Source organism: Odontesthes bonariensis, chromosome 9, assembly GCF_027942865.1.
Source record: "Odontesthes bonariensis isolate fOdoBon6 chromosome 9, fOdoBon6.hap1, whole genome shotgun sequence".
NCBI lineage: Eukaryota > Metazoa > Chordata > Actinopteri > Atheriniformes > Atherinopsidae > Odontesthes > Odontesthes bonariensis.
The window spans coordinates 35,230,239-35,254,191 of record NC_134514.1 but is presented as its reverse complement, the minus strand read 5'-3'; the positions used below and the strand labels follow the sequence as shown (position 1 = coordinate 35,254,191).

General features: G+C 40.5%; 1 protein-coding gene across 13 annotated transcripts in view; it reads left to right on the top strand.

Moving 5' to 3' along the window:
• Positions 1-23,953, top strand: part of phldb1b (pleckstrin homology-like domain, family B, member 1b) — a 127,439-nt gene that overhangs the window by 23,222 nt on the left and 80,264 nt on the right. For 11 of the 13 annotated variants that reach the window (XM_075474128.1, XM_075474123.1, XM_075474122.1 and 8 more), the window contains exons 2-4: positions 9,588-9,689; positions 12,651-12,774; positions 14,474-14,644. In XM_075474128.1, the coding sequence (XP_075330243.1) occupies positions 9,630-9,689; positions 12,651-12,774; positions 14,474-14,644 (355 nt within the window). In that variant the 5' untranslated portion in view covers positions 9,588-9,629. Of the gene's footprint in view, positions 1-9,587; positions 9,690-12,650; positions 12,775-14,473; positions 14,645-22,600; positions 23,050-23,953 lie in introns of those variants that run through there. The other 2 variants (XM_075474131.1, XM_075474130.1) reach the window with 2 other exon arrangements.

Sequence of the window (23,953 nt, the reverse complement as noted above, 5' to 3'; positions counted from 1 at the left end):
TGATTTTCATTGGTTGTCATCTGTTTTTAACTTGGTTTGATCTTTAGATACAACCAAACAGGACAAAAGTCAGTGGCTTCATATACACTATATTGCAAAAGTATTCGCTCATCTGCCTTTACACGCATATGAACTTAAGTGACATCCCATTCTTAATCCATAGTGTTTAATATGACCTTGGCCCACCCTTTGCAGCTATAACAGCTTCAACTCTTCTGGGCAAGCTTTCCACAAGGTTTAGGAGTGTGTTTATGGTAATTTTTTTAATTTTCATCCTATCCCCAAACTACAAAACAAGGTCTTTATGGACCTTGCTTCGTGCACTGGTGCGAAGTCATGTTGGAACAGGAAGGGGCCATCCCCAAACTGTTTCCACAAGCAGTTTCCACAAAGTTGGGAGCATGAAATTGTCCAAAATCTCTTGATATGCTGAAGCCTTCAGTTCCTTTCACTGGAACTAAGGGACCAAGCCCAGCTCCTGAAAAACAACCCCACACCATCATCCCCCCTCCACTAAACTTTAAACTTGGCACAATGCAGTCAGACAAGTACCGTTCCCCTGGCAACCACCAAACCCAGACTCCTCCATCAGATTACCAGATGGAGCAGCGTGATTGGTCACTCCAGAGAACGCGTCTCCACTGCTCTAGAGTCCAGTGGCAGCGTGCTTTACTCCACTGCATCCAACGCTTTGCATTGCACTTGGTGATGTATGGCTTGGACTCAGCTGCTCGCCATGGAAACCCATTCCATGAAGCTCTCTACGCACTGTTCCTGAGCTAATCTGAAGGCCACATGAAGTTTGGAGGTCTGTAGCGATTGACTCTGCAGAAAGTTGGAGACCTCTGCGCACTATGAGCCTGAGCATCCGCTGACCCCGCTCTGTCATTTTACCTGGCCGACCACTTCATGGCTGAGTTGCTGTCATTCCCAATCACTTCCACTTTGATATAATACCACTGACAGCTGACTGGAATATTTAGTATGTTTTAGCGAAACTTTCTTTCACAAATGTTTGTTGAAGCAGTCTGCATGCCTAGGTGCTTGAATCTATACACCTGTGACCATGGAAGTGATTGGAACACCTGAATTTAATCATTTGGATGGCTGAGTGAATACTTTTGGCAATATAGTGCATGGTGAGAATGAGCTTCTCTGCCTCCTCCTCACTGCCCAGCACTGTACTAGTACTAGTACTGTAGTAGTGTTTCACCGTCTTTGTCCATAAAAGCAGACTTATATATGTTTGGAGGAAGTTTTAACTATCTTGTCATTGCTGTTATGATGTTGCCGCCACATTAGTTACATGATCTCAATCAGTTAGTCGACAACACTCAGCTGAAGTGTGTAAATACAACTGAAAGAGCCCTTTACGTTATGTATAATAGCTAAATGAAGTGATTTGAAATTGTCCTGCGCCATATGTTGCAGTATCTAAGACAACTTGCTTTTTATTTGCCTCTTTGCATATTTGTAGAACATATGTAAGCATGCTTTCTGTCTGGAAAAGAAACTATGACAGAGCCACAATTCTTCCCATGGCTCAAAGTTTACTGCATTTCTGTGGTTTCTTTCTTTAAACAGAAAGTGTTATTTAGTTTGAACGTCAGTCATCAGAGAAAAACAACATAACACTACTGCACACTAAAATTTAGAAATCAGTTTTCTTGGCAGAGCAATACAGATACTCAAAGAAAAGAATTAACAGAAAGAATGCAGTTAGAAGATGATAGAGGACATGAAGAAGTGAAAAAAAAGCATCCACCCTGATAATCCTCCTCTGTCATTATGCTAGATCTCCTCTCCCTCACTTCCTTCTTCATCTGCTCTCGTTTGTCTCACATGGAAGCCAATGATGCTCCTGTTAAGTATTTCAACGAGATGCACTCCACCTAGTGACAGTCATGATGGAAGCCTGAAGCTTATGGCAAATAATTGATCGATGTGAAACAATTTTCTGTTGTGTCCTTGTGTGTTATTGACTCCGTGCTTGTTTTGACCAAGTACAACATAACTTTTTTTCGGAACACTTTCAGAGTCAATAATTTGTTGTACTTGTTGAAGCTGAAGTCAAAGTCAGGTTTTTTTACACAGCACATTTACAACAACCACAGATTCCCAAAGCGCTGTGCAATGAAAGAATACAAAACAATAAATGCAAATAACATAATTAAAACAGAATAAAAAGATAAAGTTAAAATAAATGTCAACCTCAACTGTGTTAAAAAAAAAAAAGTGGGTCTGCTGTCTTCAACAGAGACATTTAGACTTTGAGTAGATTATCAAACATCTATAGTAGTTCAAGCCTTGGCTCTTGCTCAGGGACGTGTCATTTTTGGATCTTCACAGGTGACATAACAGTATTTAGTGTTGCTGTTCTCCCTGTGTTCTCCCTCTATGACTGAGGTCAAACAGGATAATAGCAATTTAGAGGATATCATGAAACAGACTTTCTGTCTGTTTTTTTTTTGTGTGTTACTCCTGATGGAAATAATTATTTCTACCTTGTGATCTAGAAACACAAGGTCACAAGAGAATGCATCTTGCCATGCCCCACGCATTGTTTTTGCTACAGAGACCCAGTTTTTTTATGCAGCATCTCTGAGTAAATTTGAAGTGTTAAGACGGTCAACTTGGAGCTACTAAAGAGGATAGCATAGATGCCAAGAGCACAAGTTTCATTAAAAGTTTAGAGTAATTCTTCATTCAAAGTTGAACAAAATGCAAAAGTGAAGGGTTTTTAGTGGAAAATGTTTTTGATGACATGGTTGATTGAGTTTGCCCATAATACAGTGTTAAACGACTGGTTCTTCATTACAGTTACCCTCTAAGGCGCATTTACCAAAAGTGATGCCCTGAAGCCTCTTTCCGGATGGTTCTGTATAATAAACCACCTGGTGCATCAGGTAGAGATATGTTTTACATTTAACTGCACTCTTTAGGTGATGTCATTCAGGTGTAAGCATGTTCTGTTGGCATAGACTGTACAGTCTTTGCCCTTTAGCCAGTCTTTAACCAGTCTTTAACCAAAATGTTGACATCAGTAGTCCATCAAATAACAGCTTACTATAAAACTTAGATGAATGCTGACATATACCATATATTTTTTTAAACTTTATGTCTTACAAATTAACATGATCAGATTAGCTGCTACAAAGCTATTATGCTTTCTTCCTCTGCATTCATTCACATTGACATGCTTCCAGCACTTTTTCCTGATGAGATCACAGAGCGTCTCTTCTGCAATGCCTCACCTGTGGCTACAGACTGCATCTCTTCTCAGGCCAATTTGTCAAGTACCAACACATGATCAAACCTGTCTGTACGAGGCTGGTGAGAGTTAGGTTTAATAAAACAAAAAAGTGTCTCAACCTTTTCCAAAGCTCTTATTTGTCCTATTCCCACTTAATTGTGGATGAGTAAAAGTGACAGCCCAATAATGTTACTGAATACAAGATGCTGAAGAGGAATGTATCATTGTTATCATTATTATCATAGTCTATTCAGTTCAATTTGATATATTTACATAGCAATAAATGTCATCAGAGGGCACTTTACATACTATAAGGTGCCAGTAGTTCACTTTGACAAAACAGTGAAGGACAGTGTCGTTGTTCACGTCTTCAAAGTCACTTTGAACATTGATGATGTTAATACTGGTGCTGCAGTACAGTAACAAAGTGACCTGGAAACAAGACACTGGTAGGTGGACAATTCTTATTGATGGTTGTGAATCCTGTATGATTGTTATGTAATTATAAAGGCAAACTTGTTTCTGAATACCTTTTTTTGGTCCATAACAAGATAATCAGTTTGACTACCCCTCACTTCCAGGACAGGTTTCGTAGAAAATAATCTCTCTCTTTTCCATTTACTGTACATTATTCACAACTTTTTTACTATCTAGTCAGCAGATTTCCCATTCACTACCTTTGTCTCTATCTCTATTTTTTCATTTGAATAAGATAGTGTACCTTCCTCCCTGTCTTTACAAAAGTTAAATGAGAGAAAAGGAAGATTCACCCATGTTTGGAAACAGTGCCAGTCTTTTTGTCTCTGGGCCACTCTGTCTGTCCTGACATTAGAGGAAGAGAGGGAGAGTGAAAGAAAAGAATTGAGAGATGGAGAGTTCTTTGTGGGTCCACTGACAGTTTCTGTGCTTCAGTGACTGCATGGCTGCTGTTTCCCCGCAGTCTGAGGGAAATTAGGTTTGACGTGGTGGACCTCAACACCCATACTTGGAGCATTTTGGGTCTTAATTCTTGTGTAGAAAAATACATTTAACAGCAATGAAGAAATTCCTGTTAAAACATACAGTAAATGACAATTCATTATATTTTACTGCGACATCTGAAGAGCTAGCTAGCTAATTTGTTCAGTTGAATAGCTGTTGGCTCGTGTGTATTGTCTGAGGTTGGAATGTCTGCAAGACTCAAGCTTTGCTGCTGTAACTTTTTTTTAAAATTCTTTTAAAGCTTAATTACAATGTTTAGAAATGTTGACTCTCTGTGACTACACTTTTCCTTCTTTATGAGATATATTTTTAACCAAAACAATCCCCCACAGTTCAGCTTTACTAAATGTTAGCAGTTACGAGGCCATATTGTTCCTGAAACTGCAGCTTATAACGCAAACCCTGTATCTACAGCATCCTTTCCACTGCTAAATTCAGGGATGCTTAGTGACTCTTTACAGGTATAATTTGTATCCACTGTTATGACATAGTATTTCATTTATTTATGTTTACATTTTTGATTAAGACAGTATGTAATTGATCAATGGGACTAGAAAAAATACAACAATGAAAGGAACTAAGATCATTTCTGCATTACTGTCTTTTGTATCAGTTCATATTTTCAAATTCATGTTCATGTCAAAGTCTGAGAGTACAGCAGTCTGCTGTTTTCTTCATCTAGCTTCTGGTAGCAGTATGTGTTATCACTTCCACCCCATAAAATCAAAAACTAGTAGCAACATAGTACTGAATAGTACAACGTAAGCTTCAGCTAATAAATTGATGCAACCAATTATTAGATATTATAAGTGATCTTTACAAAGATTAAATGATATAATCATGCAAAGAAGAAAAAAATCTAAATATACTTTATACATAGCACAGCAAATAACTTATAGCATTGAGTTTTGTGAGTTCCCATATATTTGAACCTAAATCAAATAATCTATTTTGCGTGCTGATCTTAGTTATAGCATAAGATTAAGTATAAAATACACTTTTTGAGAGTACATAAATATATGTATAAAAACGTGTTTGGGTGGAACATTTTACTATATACAGAATTTTAACTGAAACATTAATCTAAAATGATAAACAGAAAAAGTTTCAAATGCACACAAGGTTGGGATATTTTTCTTTTGTTTGTCTTTTCTTTTTCCTCACTCTTTCCAAGCTACTCTGTACCATCACCACCAGCTCTCCAGAAAGGTAGAGATCCGAGTCTGTAAGGAAAAAACCCTCCCGGTCAGTAAAACTCTCAGTATATATCAGTTTCTCATCCTTACCTGGAGATTCACCTGTGCAATCCCTCTCTGCACCCCTTCAAACCTTCATCAGCTGGGACCTTTCCCCTTAACTAAACCAAGTTCAGTTTTGCACATTTATTATTCTAAATAAACCTTTTTACCCCAGTTCAGTCTCCCTCGTCTCTGCTAAGGGAGCCAGCCACACAATCTGTAACAGAATGAACTGGCCAAAAGGTTTAAATGGACCCTTCAGAGTCAGAAAAACGCTCCAACAGGCTTTATTCAGTCAAGGATGCTTATTAGGAAAGCATGAACAAGTATTACGTTCTCTGGTGGACATAAATCCATCCTTGTCTCAGCAAGTATCTCAACTAACCACACAAGTATCTAATCTTACCATAGGATTAACCTCAAGTCTGTTGTCCTCCGCTTCAGCTCTTTCGATGAATCCCCCGTCAATACACCTCTATCCCATGAACCTTACATGCCAGATCCTGAACCTTTTCTTGGAGATTTCGACAAATGCAGAGGCTTTCTGCGTTGGGACTTGACGGTCTTTCAGCAGAGACCAATAAAGTTTCCCTTTGACCAATCCAAGCGCTTTCTAATCACATCAAGGATATTATCATTATTATTATTAGGAGGTCTGTCTAATGACCCTGAGCTTTTGTTCTGGCATGTGCCGACTGTAACCGCATAAATGTAAAAGCATCCCTTCAACCTCTCACCGGGCGGGTTCAATCTTGTTCCCAGTCATCCTTGTTATCATATTGCCTTAGACTTTGTCACTGGTCTCCCCATTTCCCTAGGGTATTCTGTTATTTTCAAAATAATAGTTTGTTTTTCCAAGGCAGCCCATTTTGTGGCCTTACCTAAACTACCTACTTCTTCTGAGATTGTAGATCTTGTTAATCATATCTTTTGGTCACATGATATAGTTAGCAATGGTTGGCGAGGTTCTCAATACACCTCCCGAATCTGGTCAGCTTTCTGCAAAATATTTAGGGGCAACAGTTAAGTCCATCATTTGGTTTCCATCCTCAGACCAATGGACAAACAGAAAGGCTCAATCAGGAACTAGAAACCGCAATCACTTGAGTCACTGGATCCAACCAGAGTTCCTGGTCTGAGCATCTTACCTGGATTGATAACACCCACAACTCTTTAATTGACTCATCATCTAAGCTGATGTCGCAAAATCTGGAGAAAAAACATACACCTCTACTCAAATCAGTGGAGATATCTCAAAATGATGCCGTCCGCAGGTGCAGAATTAGGAGAGCGGTAGCCCAGACTCCCCCCAGGAGGATGAACTCAAAATCCTGTTCAACTCAACCTACGGCTCAAGGTTAGAAGTACCCAAAACAGCCCACCAGTGCAGGATCATGACTATAAAGCTCTTAAAGATTTCGTAGTGCAACCAGCTGCCAGTTTGTGTTCAGGATGCAGACACCCTCTCTACCTCTTCTGGTGCAGCTGTAGCTAAGGAAGAAGAGCAGTCATCTACCACTCGGTAGGTCAGTGGTTTGACTCCCGGCTTCTCCAGACCACATGTCGAAGCATCCTTGGGCAAGACACTGAACCCTATGTTGCCTCCTGATGCATCCATCAGTGTAGAAGAAAGCACTGTGTATGTACAAAGTGCCATGAATGGGTGAATGTGGCATGTAGTGTGGCACCTGAGACAATCTGTTTGGTTTGGCTTCCATGGGGACAGCACACGCTTTCAGTAAGTTACATGTCACCCCCGGATTAGTAATCCATGATCCTTGACTTTTGGTCAATGCACCTTTTATACCCAGTCCTGATACCCTCACATGTTACCAATGCAGGATGGTGTTATTTTTATATTGTATAAACTCTTCTGTCTCTCTATGCCATATCCCAAATATTTTGAGTGTGTTCCTGCATTAGATTATAGATTTCAATTCAATTCAATTCATTTTTATTTATATAGCGCCAAATACAACAAATGTCATCTCAAGGCACTAAGATAATAAAGTCCAATTCAAGCTAATTGGAATTTAATTAATTCTAATCATAATTATTCATAAAATAAAATAAAATTTTGTCTATATATTCTAAATGCAATGAAGTCGGTCAATGATAACACTGAAAATCATTTCCTTTGTACTTGTGCTTGTTCAATAAAGGTTCAAGTGAATTAACAGAATACAGATACAGAGGTTTTAGTTGCATTTTTTAAATTTCATCAATTTTCTAAAAACATGATTTTGTTGTATGCCAAAATCCAAGATGGCGTGGATAAATGGAATTTTATCCAGCTGTTAAAATTTATCTAACTGAAACATGTGCATAATCATGCCAAACCTTCCGCATATATCTATTATTGCAGTGGTCATGATGAAACTGCAAATCTTAACAAAGCTATTTTAAATTTTCCCCAAAATCAGACCTAGTCATTTTTGTGACAGATCCTGGTAAAATATAATTGTTGAAAATGCTACATCAGAAAATGTATTTATTTTTCAGCTGTGAAATAATGTTATACAATGCTATTATAGTGCTCTTCCTCAGACAGGACGACTCATGGTTTATTCATAATTCCTTGTTCAGGCAGGAATTGTAGGATATTTGTATTGTGCATAATTACGCAGCTGCTTTTTTCCTGAGTCAACATGTTCAAAACTTAATTTCAGTCAAATATTTTCCATCATCTCTTTCATCTCTTCTTTCCCTCTTTTTTCGCCTTTCTTTTGATCATTGCTCACATACACTCACACATGCACGCGCGCACACACTTAAAACCACACACACAGACACACAAAAGCACATGTCTCACCGCTCTATGTGAGTTTGGTGCTGCCAGGTAGGAATGCAGGTCTTAGTTTAGTGGAGCAAGCAGCAACAGGTCTGACCGACTGAATGGTAGTTTGTTAAGGGCACTGAACCGGTAGCTCTCGACAAAAAAGTCAGGGATCTATACAAAGGGGCAACCTGTGTTTTACTGAAAGAGGCAGCATTGAAGAAACTGTACTGAAGTCGGTCAACAGTCTTTAAAGTGTCGTGGTCAATCAAGCTCACACAGATAGGATTTATTAAGCCAGGAGCAGCTCCTCGCCATGGAGGCGATGCACTTGCTGGACAACTGGAGAAAGGTAAAATGTATTAACAGAGGAAGCAAGGCTGTTTTCTTTTTTTTTTACAATGAGTTTATATATTAAAAGAATAATAAAAATTCAAAATCTTTCTGTTTATTATCCAACTGTTTAATAATTCAGTGTTTGATGTTTGCATGAGGCAGACGTTACTGAATATAATGTCATGGGTCTATCAGGAGAGCAAACATTATGATGCTACAGCAGTGCTTTGTTATCGTGAGGGCAGAGCACACCATTTTCCATCCCGACTGTACAATATTTTATGCATGCAAACAACTCTGATTCTCTGTGAATTGGTTGATTATGTGTTTTCCCACCTTCCCTGTGTAGTTTTCTGGGTCCTCGCAAAGCAAAAGCCTCTCATGTGTCATGAAGTGACTGCAAATGTACTTGTCTCACATTTAGTGACGCTCGCGCTGCCAGTGGCTATGTAACAGTTGTGTTCATTTAGACAACTTTATAAATAGCAATTTCATCTGCATTGACGTGATGGAATTACCCAAAACTGACATGAATAAGAAGGGAACTTTTGAGATGTGTGCAGTGCGTATGAGTGTGTTTTCACAGCAACAGAGCAACCCTCCAGGCTCTCTGGAGGAGGTTGATTTCTAGTGAATGTGTCAACTACCTAACTAAATTAAAGAGATTTAAATGCATGTATATGTGTAACAGATGTTTAGTGTGTGTAAAGTTGTGTGTGTGTGTGTGTCTGTATGTGTGTTCTGACAGCTTTAGTATGCAGGCAGGATGGGGAAGGGGAATTCCAGTCAGTATGGTCTGACTTTTCATCTTTTTTTTTAAAGTGTGAGTTTTTCAACATTTGCAAAGTTTTTTCACATTATGCAGAAGTAAGTTCCAGAGCATGACGTGGAAGAGATAATATGCAAGACTTTGATACTTTAATCTCTCTTTCCTTGTAGAGATGAGGTCAGCCATGATGAATTATGTTACTCACTGTCTCAATGCTGTCATTTCCCCTCTTAGGATCTTAATGTGTCGCAGGGAACTGTGGACAGCTCAGTGGACATGGACCGCTTGAACAGGAACATGCCTGAGAGTAAACAGCAAACTCACCAGCGGCTACAGGTATGTGTGTGTATCTGTGAGTATGGGTATTTTAGGAGTAAGAGTAAAGGAGGATTCATATCAGGATGTTATCATTCATAACTTGGCAGCGTTTACAGAAAAACACAGTCGCACATAATCAGTGTGCCCCTGTTGTTCTATTTCTCCACTTCATTCACAGTGAGCACTCACTGCTTATGATAACTGTGTCCGTTGATATCAATGCCACTGCTTTGACACATTTCTGGCAGTAAACTTCCCACAGTTAATATATACAGAGTTGAAGGTGAACATGTGAAGGGGCTGCCGGTCAAGTCAGGCGGCACAGCTGGGACGCACTCTAACGACATATGTCGGTATGTTGTGAAGAGTCCTCAGCCAGAGTCAGTAATTAGACAGAGATTGGATATTTGTGTTTCCCACCTGCTGCCTCAGACAATCCTATCAGGCATTAAGGGGAAGTGTGTATGTATGTGTGTCAGTGTGTGTGTGTGTGTGTGTGTGTGTGTGCGTGGGGGGGGTCTGTAAAGACAACCCAATCAGATACTTTTCATTTCCATATGATGTACTTTTGGTGCATGCGAGGAGGCATACATATGGCGTTATCGTGCCCCCACAGCATGCAAAGACAGACACAGATAGAGGAGCAAGCTGTTGCAGACTGCACCGCGTGGGAGCAGCAGCACACAAAGGATAAGCCAGCGTGCAACCTGCAGCATTGATCGGCTGCAACCTCCCCCCTCCTCCCATCACTTCCTGTGAGCCTACCGGAGCCAAGCCAATCTCTATCTTAGCAATCCTCTTAGGCCTGACCCCACTCCATCGAACGACCACCGCAATCAGATAATCCTATTAGCAGACATGGCTAGCAAACCGACCACACGGCCAAGTCAATAATCGCATCCACGTTGTAAATAAAAAACACAAAAAGGCTCAAAACTGGGGAAAAAAAATTGATCCAGTCAGAGGAGGAGTTAAAATGCATATCAATGGTAGTAAAAAAGTCCATGCGCATCAGAGTTAATTTAATACTTCAGCAGGAGCAGAGCCTCATAAGCTCTCTGAAAACATCTGTAAAAATGACCTGCCAAGATAAACTACATAACTGTGTGACATTAGGCCATAAGGCTGATTAGTGAATTTTAGATGTATTTCAAGTATTAAGTATTCAGGTTGTCCACTAATGCTCATTTATAAAGAAGAAAACCAGTTTAATGAAAAAGATGGACAGCTAATACCCTCTCGGGAACTGTAAATCGGGCTGCACGGTAATGTGTTGATTAGCACCAGTGCCTCACAGCAAGAGGGTCTGCGGGCTTTCTGTGTGGAGTTTTCATGTTCTCCCATGCATGCGTGGCTTCCTCCCACTGTCCACATGCATGTTAGGTTATCAGGTGACTCCAAATTGTCCCTGGGAGAGAGTGTGAGCGTGCATGATTGTGTGTCTCATTTTTGTCTCTGTGTGGCCCTGTGATGGACTGGCGACCCATCCAGGGTGTACCCTGCCTCTCGCCCAATCACAGCTGGGATAGGCTCCAGCCCCCACCCCACGCCACCCCAAATTGGATTAAGGGGGTGTAGAAAATGGATGGATGGAACAGTAAATCCATTTTGTGAATGTAATGTATCCGATCTCTCTTACTGAACTTTCGCATTTTACATCTACGGTGTGTTTATATATACGCCACCTGTCATTCAAAACCTGTGAATCTGGTGTGCAATTTAATGCAGTAACAGCAGACATAATGAAGCTATTTCTTCTGTCATACCAAAAGCATTTATATAGATATAAATACTTACTCTATTGATCTGAGACAAAAATAGTTAGCAGTGTAGCTGTAAGTTGGCAGCAGATGCTCGTCAATAATGCTCTCTTACAGTAATGGACCAAGCCAGATAAAGAAGATCGGGGTAATTACTGGATCAGTTCTGAATAAATTGTAGCCTTCAAAGCACTGAAGGTTGACACAATTGTCCTGTCAGAAGAAAAAAATGAATTGGTTTATTTTAGTAGTTGTCATATTTTTGGTGTTAAAACGGTATAATAAGTGGAGTGAAACAGGAAGTCACATTTTGCTGCATCCCAGTCAGAGCTCAGTGCTGCTGTGGGACTAATTTAACAAAAAATAGGATAACTAAAAAGCATAATTGGCTTTGTATTCAGGCATTGCTGTAATTAAGTGTTCATCAGAGGTTACTTCACTGAAAACCCTCCGGGGGCTTAGAGTCTCTGAATTTTGGAGTGCTGTTGCTATAGTGACATGCTCTTGCTGTGCCAACATCATATTGTGGTACTTCAGGCAGAGCTTGGAGAGAGAAGACGACACACGCAAGCACTTTCCTCAGTGTGCTAGGAGTGAGTAAACAGGCAAAGGCTCCAGCAGGGAAAATGCCCTCTCATAATGAAAACCTCCTTCTTATTTGCATCTTTCTGTGTGTCTTATGCATGAGTTTAGCTGTAAAACTCTGTAAAAGCTGAGCATCATTTCTTCCGCGTGACTCCCTCTGTAATGCCACATCTTCACATTTTTGTACCATATTCCGCCAATTAGTTCAGCTAATGAACAGGAAATAATTTCTTGTTCAATCCCATTCACAACAGGCTATTTGTTACCAGACGTAGTTAAGTAAGCAGAGGCAGACCATGCAGTCCCCTCAGAGGTTTAGAGGACAGTCTGCTCTGTAAAACAATGTTGCATCGCAGAGCTGTGATGCTCTCATTTATTTGTAGCAGTGAACTTGTCAGCCCATAATTGGATTTGAATTGCTATCTGTGACAAAAACGTGTTTGAAAGTTCTTTCTCCATAGGAGGCAATAATTTGTCCTCCTGTGGTACTGATCATGCAGCATATAACATTTCTCTGACAACATAAAAGCCCTTTCGACTTATAATACAGAGCACAAACATGATACACAAGTACCAAATGTGTTACAGTTAAAAATGAATTTGTGAAATATTCACACAGTATGTTCCTCTACAGAACACCCCCCTGGACCTGATTGAGACCGGAAAGGGGCTGAAGTTTCAAGCAGAGCGCCCTCACCTGGTGAGCCTGGGCAGTGGACGGTTGAGCACTGCAATCACTCTGCTGCCCCTGCCTGAGGGTGAGACCGCTGCTTCAACACTGACACAACAAGCAGCAAACTTTACAATGATGCAATAGCTGCTGGCATCGCTACAAACTACTTTACTGTTTGCGGATAAATATATTGGAGCAATTAATCTTACAAATGATTACCGAGCACTTATAACCAATAACCAAAATCACAAGTGATGAGGGAAATGAGTTAGTTAGGACAAGAAGAATTCCTGACACATTGTTGCAGCCCAATTTCTGTATTGTTAGATTTTTTTATAGTTTATTTCATGATGTTTTGAATTATTACATTACAAAATACTCACACTTATCCCTGTGTTGACCAGCCCTGTAATCACCTTTGTCACCGTCTGTCTCTGTTAAAAACAAGCAGGTTTCAGCTGGTGTCTGGTTATCTACTGGTATTTGCTTTAATGCCGTGCATTTTCTGTCTGTCTACCTTTGTGTCTCTGTGTATTGCCTTTTTTGGTATGCATGGAGGCTCTTTTATCAGAGGATTATGTCCAGCCTAAGAAAGTGTGTGTGGGAGTCGGTACATATTTGTTAGTTGCACTAACGTGTGACATTTTTTTTAGAGAATAGGCTCTCATCTGGAGGCTCGGTGCAGGTTGATTTCTATCCTTTCTTCCCTCAGAATAGCATAAAAATGCATCAGGTCTTTTTACTAATGGCAGACATGTTCCCTTAATGTTCGAAATCCTGTTTTAGTTACAGGTTGTTTTTCTTTCTCTTGTTTTACACAGTAGATTCAATAGATCAGGTTGATTGTACTGCTATTATTTTGCTTTGTTAGTTAACATTTTGTATAATTTGTTAATCTGGAAAGTCTATTTCTAAATGTCAAGAAAAACATTTTAAAAAAGTAACAAGTTTCAACTAGGTCAAGTGCAGTCACTGCAGTCTGAAATTTTTTCTATGCTTTGTTTCCACATTCCATATTTTTTTTAACTTTCTGTAGCATTGTCATTGCTTTAGTAAGTCAAAAACTATTATTTGGTCTAACTTCAACTTAATCTTTAGTTTCAGTGTTTTGCTTCTATAGGGCAACACAATGAACTACACCGAGTACCTCCATAAGTAATGAGTCACAAACATCCGCCAATGTTCATGTTTTCACGAGGTGTCGTCAGTTAGCCTGTGCCTGCTTGTTCATATTGTGAATTCTCATAGTAACACATAGACAATCAACAAAATGGCATGTTGTAACATAACAATAGCATTTTGAAAATATGTATTTTCTGAAAAGTTGAGCGCAATTCATTTTGTTGTAAAGATTGTGAGCAGCATTACATTTGATTAATTGATTAAGCATCTGTGAAAGAATAGAGTGGTCGACACAGTATTTTTGTTTTACTACCCTTATTATATATTTAAAAAAAACAGTTTTACCCTCACACTTACTACTGTAATGACTGCTACAATACTGGTACTGTAATTAGTTGTTGGTAGAAAGCCTTTCAGAGTCAAAACATCTGACTCAACTACTGTATATAGGCTAATGATGTTTCACTGCAAGTATTTAATGTAAATCTGTCTTTAATCAGTCTTAAGATATCCATGTTATCATCAGTGCCAGGTTCAATTTAACACAATATGTACGTACTGTATATTACAATGTGTAGCATAAATTTCCAAATTATATCTGTATATTAACAGGGCTAGACTGTACATACTGCATCACCTGATTGAAGTCTTCCTTCCCTTAGGCCGGACCACTCTGGGTCATGGTCCCATGGACATCAACATTCAGAGCCCTGGGGTGGCAGCCCAGCACTGTTACATAGAGAACAGGTCTGGGGTCATCACGTTGCACCCCTGTGGGAACCTCTGTGCTATTGATGGACTCCAGGTCAAGCAGCAGACTCGTCTATCACAAGGTAGGAAATGGGTTTTGGGGGTGGGGGTAACACCATGTATAGGTGGTCCTTCTAAATTAACTCTAGCAGTGAGTGTGAGTGTGCATAGTTGTTTTGCCTCTGTCTGCCTCTGTCACAGGGCAGACAGAGGCAAAACAACTATGCACACTCACACTCACTGCTAGAGTTAATTTAGAAGGACCATCCATCCATCCATCCATCCATTTTCTATACCTGGGGGGGGGCTGGAGCCTATCCCAGGCGTCATTGGGCAAGAGGCGGGGTACCCCATGGACAGGTCACCAGTCCATCACAGGACCACACAGAGACAAACGAGACAAACACCCATCCACGCTCACACTCACTCCGAGGGACAATTTAGAGTCACCACTTAACATACATGTTAACATGGACAGTGGGAGGAAGGTGGAGTACAAATGCATGCACAGGGGTAACATGCACATTCTACACAGGAGGAACCCAGCTGAGATTCACACCAGAAACTTTCTTGCTGGGAGGGGATAGTACTCACCACCACACGAATGTGCAGTCCTTAAAGTAACATTACTGGTATCTACCTTCTTTATAAACAGTGTCCTTTCTTAATACTGGATATGGCCACTATTGCCAGTGTTTAATATCAAACACTGGACCTCTGAGATAATAGTACTGGATACAACGATGGGAACTATCAGCTATGGCAGAGTTCAGAACCAGGTTCAAAACATCCTTTTTGTGAGATTTTCTAACAGTTCTTTACTTTGTTGGTTTGTATTGATGGTAAGCAGACAAGTCTGTGGAGATGTCCAGTTTACCTCTACATGCATTTTATTCCAGGAAACCTTCCTTGCTGTGAAAACTCTCTTTTACTGTTATAATGCCAATCCCACATGGTATTGTTAGGGAAACTCCCAACGGTGTCCGTCTGCGATCCACCAGACCAATATCAGATTGAAAATCAATTCATCCCTACCCCCCTGGTTTCTTCAATATCTGCATGCCTTAGCAGAGCAGAGCTCACTCAGTTCACTCATTACTGTAATAGAAAAATGTCTGGCAGCTTTGCAATCGATAGCCGGCTCTTACACTGCATTTCACTGTGCAGGCAAAGAGCTGATGGCGTGTCACTGGGAGCATGCACCTCAGATGGTGAGTGAAAGTACTGCAAAGTTAAAGATAGCCCAAACCATGGATGCTTTCATCTGAGATCACTGGTTCCTCAAGTTTTTTTCTACAGTAAGAAACAGATACTGATTATATCAGTAAGACAGCGACTGACAATATCATTTCAATGTTTCCGATCCACTTGTTCAAGCATTGTTCAGCTGTTTTATTGTTGTGTTCTGTTGATTATTATTAGAGAAAGATGGTGGTCTGGTTTAACGCAGAAAAAGCCCCGGTGACTTGTTACAAAACAAGTTTATTTACGCCTAAATATAAATAGTAAAAACATCTTTCTATGGAGACATATCCTTTTTAGTACAAAAGGTTGTACAGGATGTAGTACCATCATTACAATAAAGTCCACCGGTGCAAATATATATATATATATATATATATATATATATATATATATATATATATATATATAGTCCAATGTTTACGCAACTGTGGAAATTCAATGCTGACATAAAATTACCAAGTTTAGCTGTTTAATGCTTACCCAGTGTAGGTGGTTAAAATCTCATAATTCAGGATCTGAATGAGAACGTTGATGCTCACCTTTGTAAGCTCCACTGAAATAAAAATAAATGTATCAAGCTGGGATTCATTAGTAAGATGTTGGTGTTCACACATTTAACAAAGTGATATGTTACAATGATTGACTGAGAGCGAGATAAAAATCTAAAAAAAAAGAAAGAAGATTGAATTAATGATAATTAGCCTCAAAACCTTTCTACGAATTCCATGCGTTTTCCACCAAAACTACTCAGGACTGGAAAACTAATACACAAACCAACAAGAAATGGCACATGTGAGACAGATGTAGACTGTATCATTTAGGAGGGCAGTACTGTTTGATATACATCCTCTTTTTATTCTTTTAACTTAAGCTGACAAACAGGTGCATTTTGTATGTTTGGCAAAAAAGCATGCAGTTCCATATGGGAATTTCAAGTGATTTGGCTAAAATTATACATAATCACCTGAAAAATACAGTCCCACACTAGTAATAATTCTCCCAAGCATATTTGTTAAACTACCTGAAGATGACACCTCAAAAGTGAAATCTATTCGTCTTCCCTTAGTTTTTACTTTTGAAATGTGTCATAATCTTGCCCAAACTGTTGAGGAAGTAAAACTGTAAACCAAGTTGTTAGATGTTAGTCATGGCGATTCACTGAAATTTTAATCAATCATGCACTTGATTTTCTGTTCCGACGCTCACAATAAAATGTTAATGACATAATTACCAACACGAACATTTTCTTTAAATAATCCATGCACTCAGTATTCAGTGTCCTGCGTGGCTTTGTGATGTCTGTCAGCGTGTCCCTCTGTCTTTCGGCATTTGAACCTGGACTCTGGCAGAGTAACCTGAGCGGGAACACGGCGCTATTTATACTGCCCCCTCTTCCCCAGACAGAAGCAACCTTAAACCCAGAGGGGGTTTCAGGTTAAAGAATAACGGTAAACCTGAGTTCACTGCAGGGTAATGAACAGTGGGAAAAACAACCTGAAAAGGAATGGTTTGAGTTGTTGGCAAATCGTTTAGTGTTAGGCAAGCTGATACAGATCTGAATTTTACAGCAGGAAATAGATCAGACTTACCACTCCCAGGAGCTACGTGCATTATATGAGTAATGCATTGTAAGACACTTCAGTCTTTTCTAAAAGATAAGTGAGGTATTTAGGAGCAGAGGATGCATCAGAGCAAGCAAGGGCCAGACGTGTCAAAAGTGATCTCATTTTATTCTTTGGCTGTGTCTTTAAATCTACATCTGCACCTTTTATATGGCTTTAGATGGATAGTTCGCCTCTTTTGACATGAAGCTGTATGACATCCCATATTAGCAATATCATTTATGAACATTTTCTTACCCCCCCGCTGCGTCCTGTGAGCCGAGTTCCAGCCTCGTTTTGGTGTTGATGAAGGTAGTCCGGCTAGTTGGCTGGGGCCACAAAAATAAAGCGTTTTGCTTCTTAAAACAATATGCGTTCAAAAGAGTAATACATTTGCATCCCAAAATCGTTGTCCAGAAAAAGTCAGACCTCACAATCGCTTGGTGCTATTTTCTCTCTCCCTTCGTATCACTGCGCGCTGCCGCCTGCCGACCGCCGCGCCTGTTACGGTGTTTACTGCTCGGAAGCAGGGGAAGAAGAAGAAGAACTTTTATTTATATAGCACCTTTCATATATAAAAATCACAAAGTGCTTTAAACAGTAAAACAAAATTACAAAGAGAAAACAAGTTCATATATAGATACAAAAAGTGACATCGGGCCAATCAGGGGACTGCTCGGTCTGCACTTCGGTCTGCACGGTCTACACAGCGCGCAGTGATACGAAGGGAGAGAGAAAATAGAGCCAAGCGATTGTGAGGTCTGACTTTTGGCTTGGGATGGTTTGGGCATGCATGGCCGCCAGTGACACTGGGACACTAGCGTTTATTGATGATGCGGCACAGGACAGAAGCAGCCGAATAAATTCTGAGGTGTTCAGAGACGTACTGTCTGCTCAAATCCAGCTAAATGCAGTCAAATCGTTTGGGCGGTGTTTCATATTACAGATGGACAATGACCCAAAACATACAGCCAAAGCAAACCAGGAGTTTATTAAAGCAAAGAAGTGGAATATTCTTGAATGGCCAAGTCAGTCACCTGATCTTAACCCAATTGAGCATTTCACTTGTTGAAGACTAAACTTTGGACAAAAAGGCCCACAAACAAACAGCAACTGAAAACCACCGCAGTGAAGGCCTGGGAGAGCATTAAAAAGGAGGAAACCCAGCATCTAGTGATGTCCACGAATTCAAGACGTCAGGCTGTCATTGCCAGCAAAGGGTTTTCAGCCAAGTATTAGAAATGAACATTTTATTTTCAGTTATTTCATTTGTACAATTACTTTTGAGCCCATGAAATGAAGGGATTGTGTTTACAAAAAAAATAAAAAAATAAATAAAGCTTTAGTTTCTCACATTTTTATGCAGTCTTTTTGTTGAAAGTCTGTACTTTAACTGCATCTATGTCAATTCATTGTGGGTAATGCACAGAACCGAAATTAGAAAACAAGTTGTCTCTGTCCTAATATTTATGGACCTAACTGTATATCCACAGGCCTCCTGTCTCTGAGTCTGCATTTGGGTCAACTCCTCCTCTCAGCCATGACAAGTATGCGCTTGAAAACCACAATTGTTGACACATAATGACCCAAACCAAGTTTATGGTGGTTAGAAGTGTCGCCTCACAGCAAGAAGGTTCCTGGTTTGAATCTCAGCTGGTTTCTCTCTGTGTAGAATCTGCATGTTCTCCATGTTCATGTGTGGGTTCAGTCCAACAACATGCATTTTAGGAGTGTGCATGATTGCTTGTCTAATTTGTCTCTGTGTTGGCCCTGTGACTGACTGGCGACCTGTCCAGAGTGCACCCTTCCTCTTGCATAATGGCTGCTGGGATAGGCTCCAGTCCCTGAATAGAATGAAGCAGGTGTTAAAATGAATGAATGAAGGAAATGTAGGATCTGTGCTCTGCCTGCTGCTTTACATATGATTTTAGTTCCTCAGTCTTTCCTAAACAGTGGGTCATTTTGTGCTTTAACGACATTCTTACATTTCGTACCTGTTGTTTCGAACAACATTGCTGAAATATTGAAGCCTATGCTTTGTAATGTACGGAAGCCCATAGCGGACGTGGTACGTATAAACTTTTTTTTGATGGTTTTCTCGAGAAAACAAGTTAATTATGTCATAATAACGAGTTTATTCACCGATAGTTTTCGAGGCCACTTTTTCTCCCCAGTCCGCCCCTGTTTATATGTGTTTATATGTATTTCTGGCAAAGGTGTACCCATTTTTACCTCCCTTTCATTGAAAACTGAATAAAGTAGCCTATGAATCAAACATGGAATGTGGAGCATTTGTGTAACAATTCTGTGAAAATGCACAAAGAAAATCCCACTGGTGTGACAAGCATTTAGTTTTCTCGAGATAACGAGTTATTTATCTCGAGAAAATGATAACGGCACCTCTCGTGCATCATTCGGTAACCATGGAGACGGCCTGGTCCCCTCAGCTGGTCACTGATGAAGTTGACTTTATCAGCAGGATCACTTTGGTGTAAACGCTTATTGAGCTGCAGTCGGGCTAGCCGTCTCGTTAAATGACGCGGGCTGATATGAAAGTTATCTCATATAAAACACATATAAACAGGGGCGGACTGGGGAGAAAAAGTGGCCTTGAAAACCATCGGTAAATTAACTCGTTATCTCGAGAAAACGATCAATGTTTTCTCGAGATAACGACATAATTATATCGTTATCTCGAGAAAACCATAAAAAAAAAAGTTTATACGTACCACGTCCGCTCTGGGCTTCCGTAGAGAAGCACTTCGCTCGCATATGAATGAATGTTGCACTATTTTGTTTGCATTTATCTCACAGCTGTACAAAAACACTACTTTCTATCAGCACGTTTGCTCGTGACTCTGTGTTTTCTAAAAAATATCTATACTGAAATGTAAGCGACTTGTAATGGCGTATTTGTTCCCTGGGTTTAAAAAAAAAAAAAAATTCAAAAGACTTTTCCCATCACAGAAATAGTGCTCAGCTGCTCATGTATTGGCGCTTTTCCACTAGCTCGGCACGGCTCGTCACGGCTCGGTTTGGTTGTGTTTCCATTACAAACGATTATACTTCGTGCCTCCTTGACGTGGGCGGGGTCGTCGTAACACGGCTGCGCGTGTTGCTGCTCACCCTGTGGCTTTTTGTCGCACAGAAGGCAAGAGAAGAGAGCCAGAGAAGACTCCTGGCTGCCAGACAAAACAGTATTGAAAAGTACCGGAGAGTTTTGTTACGAGCTTCAAAAAGACGACGTTTGGAGGTAAGCTAACGGTTGCTAACGCTAGCTTTTATTATCCGCGTTATGACGCTTCCAGTGACGACAGTCCTCGCCCAATCAGTGGAAGGCAGTCTGCTGACGTCACGTTTTAGTAACGCTTCGGCCCGCTTGGAACCAGGGCTGAGGTGGTATGGAAAATCGTCCTGGTTGCAGGTAGCCTACGGCGTGCTAGTGGAAACACGCAATAGCGCGCCGAGCCGAGCTGAAGCGAGCTAGTGGAAAAGCCATTTATGTGCTTCACTTTTTTGTTTCCTTTGGAAGACATTGGCCATATCATTATCATGGCACACACAGACTAGTAATCAGGGGTGTGGCTACGGGTGGGGGCAGGAACAAGTCCTGCCCTCCTGAGAAATGCCCTGTCCATCCAAAGAAAACTGGCCAGAAAAAAGGCCACGATTTATTATCTCTGTTTGTGTCTTGTATTGATAGAATAAATGCAGGTGGGGATTTAAAAAAAGCATATATCAGCAAAGTTTACAGCTTTTTTTATGTTTTTGTTATCGTGTTTACGGGGGGGCGTAACCTTAACCCCTTGCTGCTGAAAAAAAAAGGCGATTTTCACATTTTCGGATGTTTTTGTTGTATATAATGATCTGAAATGTAGACTTAATGAAGGTAATAAAAAGCTGGAGTTGGCTGGATGTCTTGCCCCAAGTATCTACTTGAATTCAAACCCTCAATGGAGAATGTGGAGCATGTTAAAGCTATTGCATCCTAAAGTCCTGGTCTAAAAACCTCTCCAAAATAGGACATATTTGCAACATGGCGAAGGGGTTAAAGGATAAGATCGGTTTTTTGACATTGGGCCCTTGATTTCACATTAAAACATGATGTTCTACTCATCCCTGCTTGTTGTTGGTCATTTGGAGCTGTTCTGAAGATATTCGAGAGGCGTCTGGCTGCTCTCTTGAGATATTCGGCCATGAAACGGTTTCCTATGGGCAAGCTTATACAGGCACAAACTATGTTGTTTATAATTTATTAATTACTCTACACTAGCACTGATAACGTGGAGGTGCGTCGCTTACTTAAAAAAATCCGGGTTATTGTAATTTTGATTTTTTTTTTAGTAAAGTGGGTGTTACTGACGTCATCGTCGTGCTACTGCCACAGACAGCCCACAGACCTGCTGCCTATTTATTCATTCGGCTAAAATTCAAAATTAGTAACCCGGATTTTTTTAAGTAAGCGACGCACCTCCACGTTATCAGTGCTAGTGTACAGTAATTAATAAATTATAAACAGCATAGTTTGTGCCTGTATAAGCTTGCCCATAGGAAACCGTTTCATGGCCGAATATCTCAAGAGAGCAGCCAGACGCCTCGCGAATATCTTCGGAACAGCTCCAAATGACCAACAACAAGCAGGGGTGAGTAGAACATCATGTTATAATGTGAAATCAAGGGCCCAATGTCAAAAAACCGGTCTTATCCTTTAAGGGGCAGAACAATCGTCAAAACTGCTTTCCAGTTACTTAGCAGTTACTTGGTGAACACATTTCTTGTGACCCTGATGGCGTTGTAATGGTGCGTTTGCATGCATCATACAAGTTCTACATTTCTTTACAAAAAACAAAAAAACAAAAAACTTCATAAAAAAAATTCCACACTGTTAACAAAATTGACGGTCATGATTTATGCTAGTGTGACCATATTTTCATTACCGAATTGAATTATTACTATTATTATTATGCTTTAAGTTGTAGTAGTGGTTTTCCACCGATTTTTTTCAGGTATTGTTTTCTGCCCACCCACACATGCCATTCTGGTCACACCTCTGCTAGTAATTACTCCAGAATTGAATGCGTCTCGACGGGCCCCTAATGTCTCGTGCCTCACTCCTTCCCTCACCGCACCGCTCTGACTCAGGATCCCCACCTTCTCCCCTTCCTCCTGCTCCTCCTCCTCCTCTCTGACAGTCCCGGCTCTCTCTGCGGGCTGGGAGGTGACTGTGAGCCAGCTGTTTTGTGCGGGATCACCGACAGCAGGGGAGATAGCGTCTTTTTTACTCCTCCACAAGCGCGCGGGCCGGGGGAAGAAGAGACAATGGAGAGAGATCACAATGACTGTAAACTCCCGCACTGGTTGGAATGAGCTGGGATATTCCAACGCACGGATGAGCTCACGTTTGAACAAGTAGGAGAACAGACAGCTCCCATTGTGAACTTTCAGATTTCTGCAGAATATATTAGTCTACAGGGTTATAGGATTATCATGACAAAAGCGCGCTCGGACAAAAAGCCCATAAACGCTGCTGTTGTTCGACAATAACTCAGTGAAACGGACAAAACACGTGGTTTTATTTAAAGGAGCAGAGGGGATGAAACCGGCGGAGGGAGAGGAGGAAAGTTTCATTCATATGATCTAAAGTAAGTTGGCCTCTTTCTTTTTTTTTTTTTTAAACTGTGTTGGATTGAAGGCTCTCGGTGTTTTATAGTAGGCGGTTGCATGTTGTCTTGTGTGAGCCAGTGGAGGGTGTCGTTAGTTTACAGACGGGAACCTCAACCGAAAGTGCTTCTTGTTGGCTCTTGAATGAGGTCCCAATGCACCGGGCCCATGTTGCTCATGTATTACTGTTACTAAGCACTTCTTAGCCACTTTAATTATTTATATGAAATATTTTATACATCATAATAGACGGCCATATTGGAATATTTACTAAATAACCTATTCACAAATTGGTTGAGGGTTCTGTTACATTCGTAATTTCTTTGTCCAGCACAACTTTTGAAAATATACTCTTAAGATTGTCAATTGGTCGTTTTGAATCTTGAATCTCCTTCGGTATCAATAAAGTATCTATCTATCTATCTATCTATCTATCTATCTATCTATCTATCTATCTATCTATCTATCTATCTATCTATCGCAAACCATGTGGCCGGTTGTTAGCGGTGCGCGCAAATAGAAAAGTATTTAGTGTGCATAAAGAGTTTTGGGGGGATTATATATTTTAAGCCGAATCCCTCCAATTATTCCTCTGACGCGATTCCAGTGTTTTGGGTCCCAGTTTAACGCGAATATATTTCGCTTTTCACCGGGAGAATTTCAAATTGTTCGACTCGCTAAACGGAGTTTGGTCTGTCATTCAAGACGTGCAACACGATCACCTGCTGTGACGTCACAGTCCCCCAGCACCGGGTCCCAACTTCCCACTGCCTCCACGTGAGTTTTATTCTTAGACCACAAACATATACACCCTGCCAGATCTGCAGATACCTCCCACCCAGTCTGGCATGAGCAGACCCCACCGTGTCTGGATACTGTTTCACT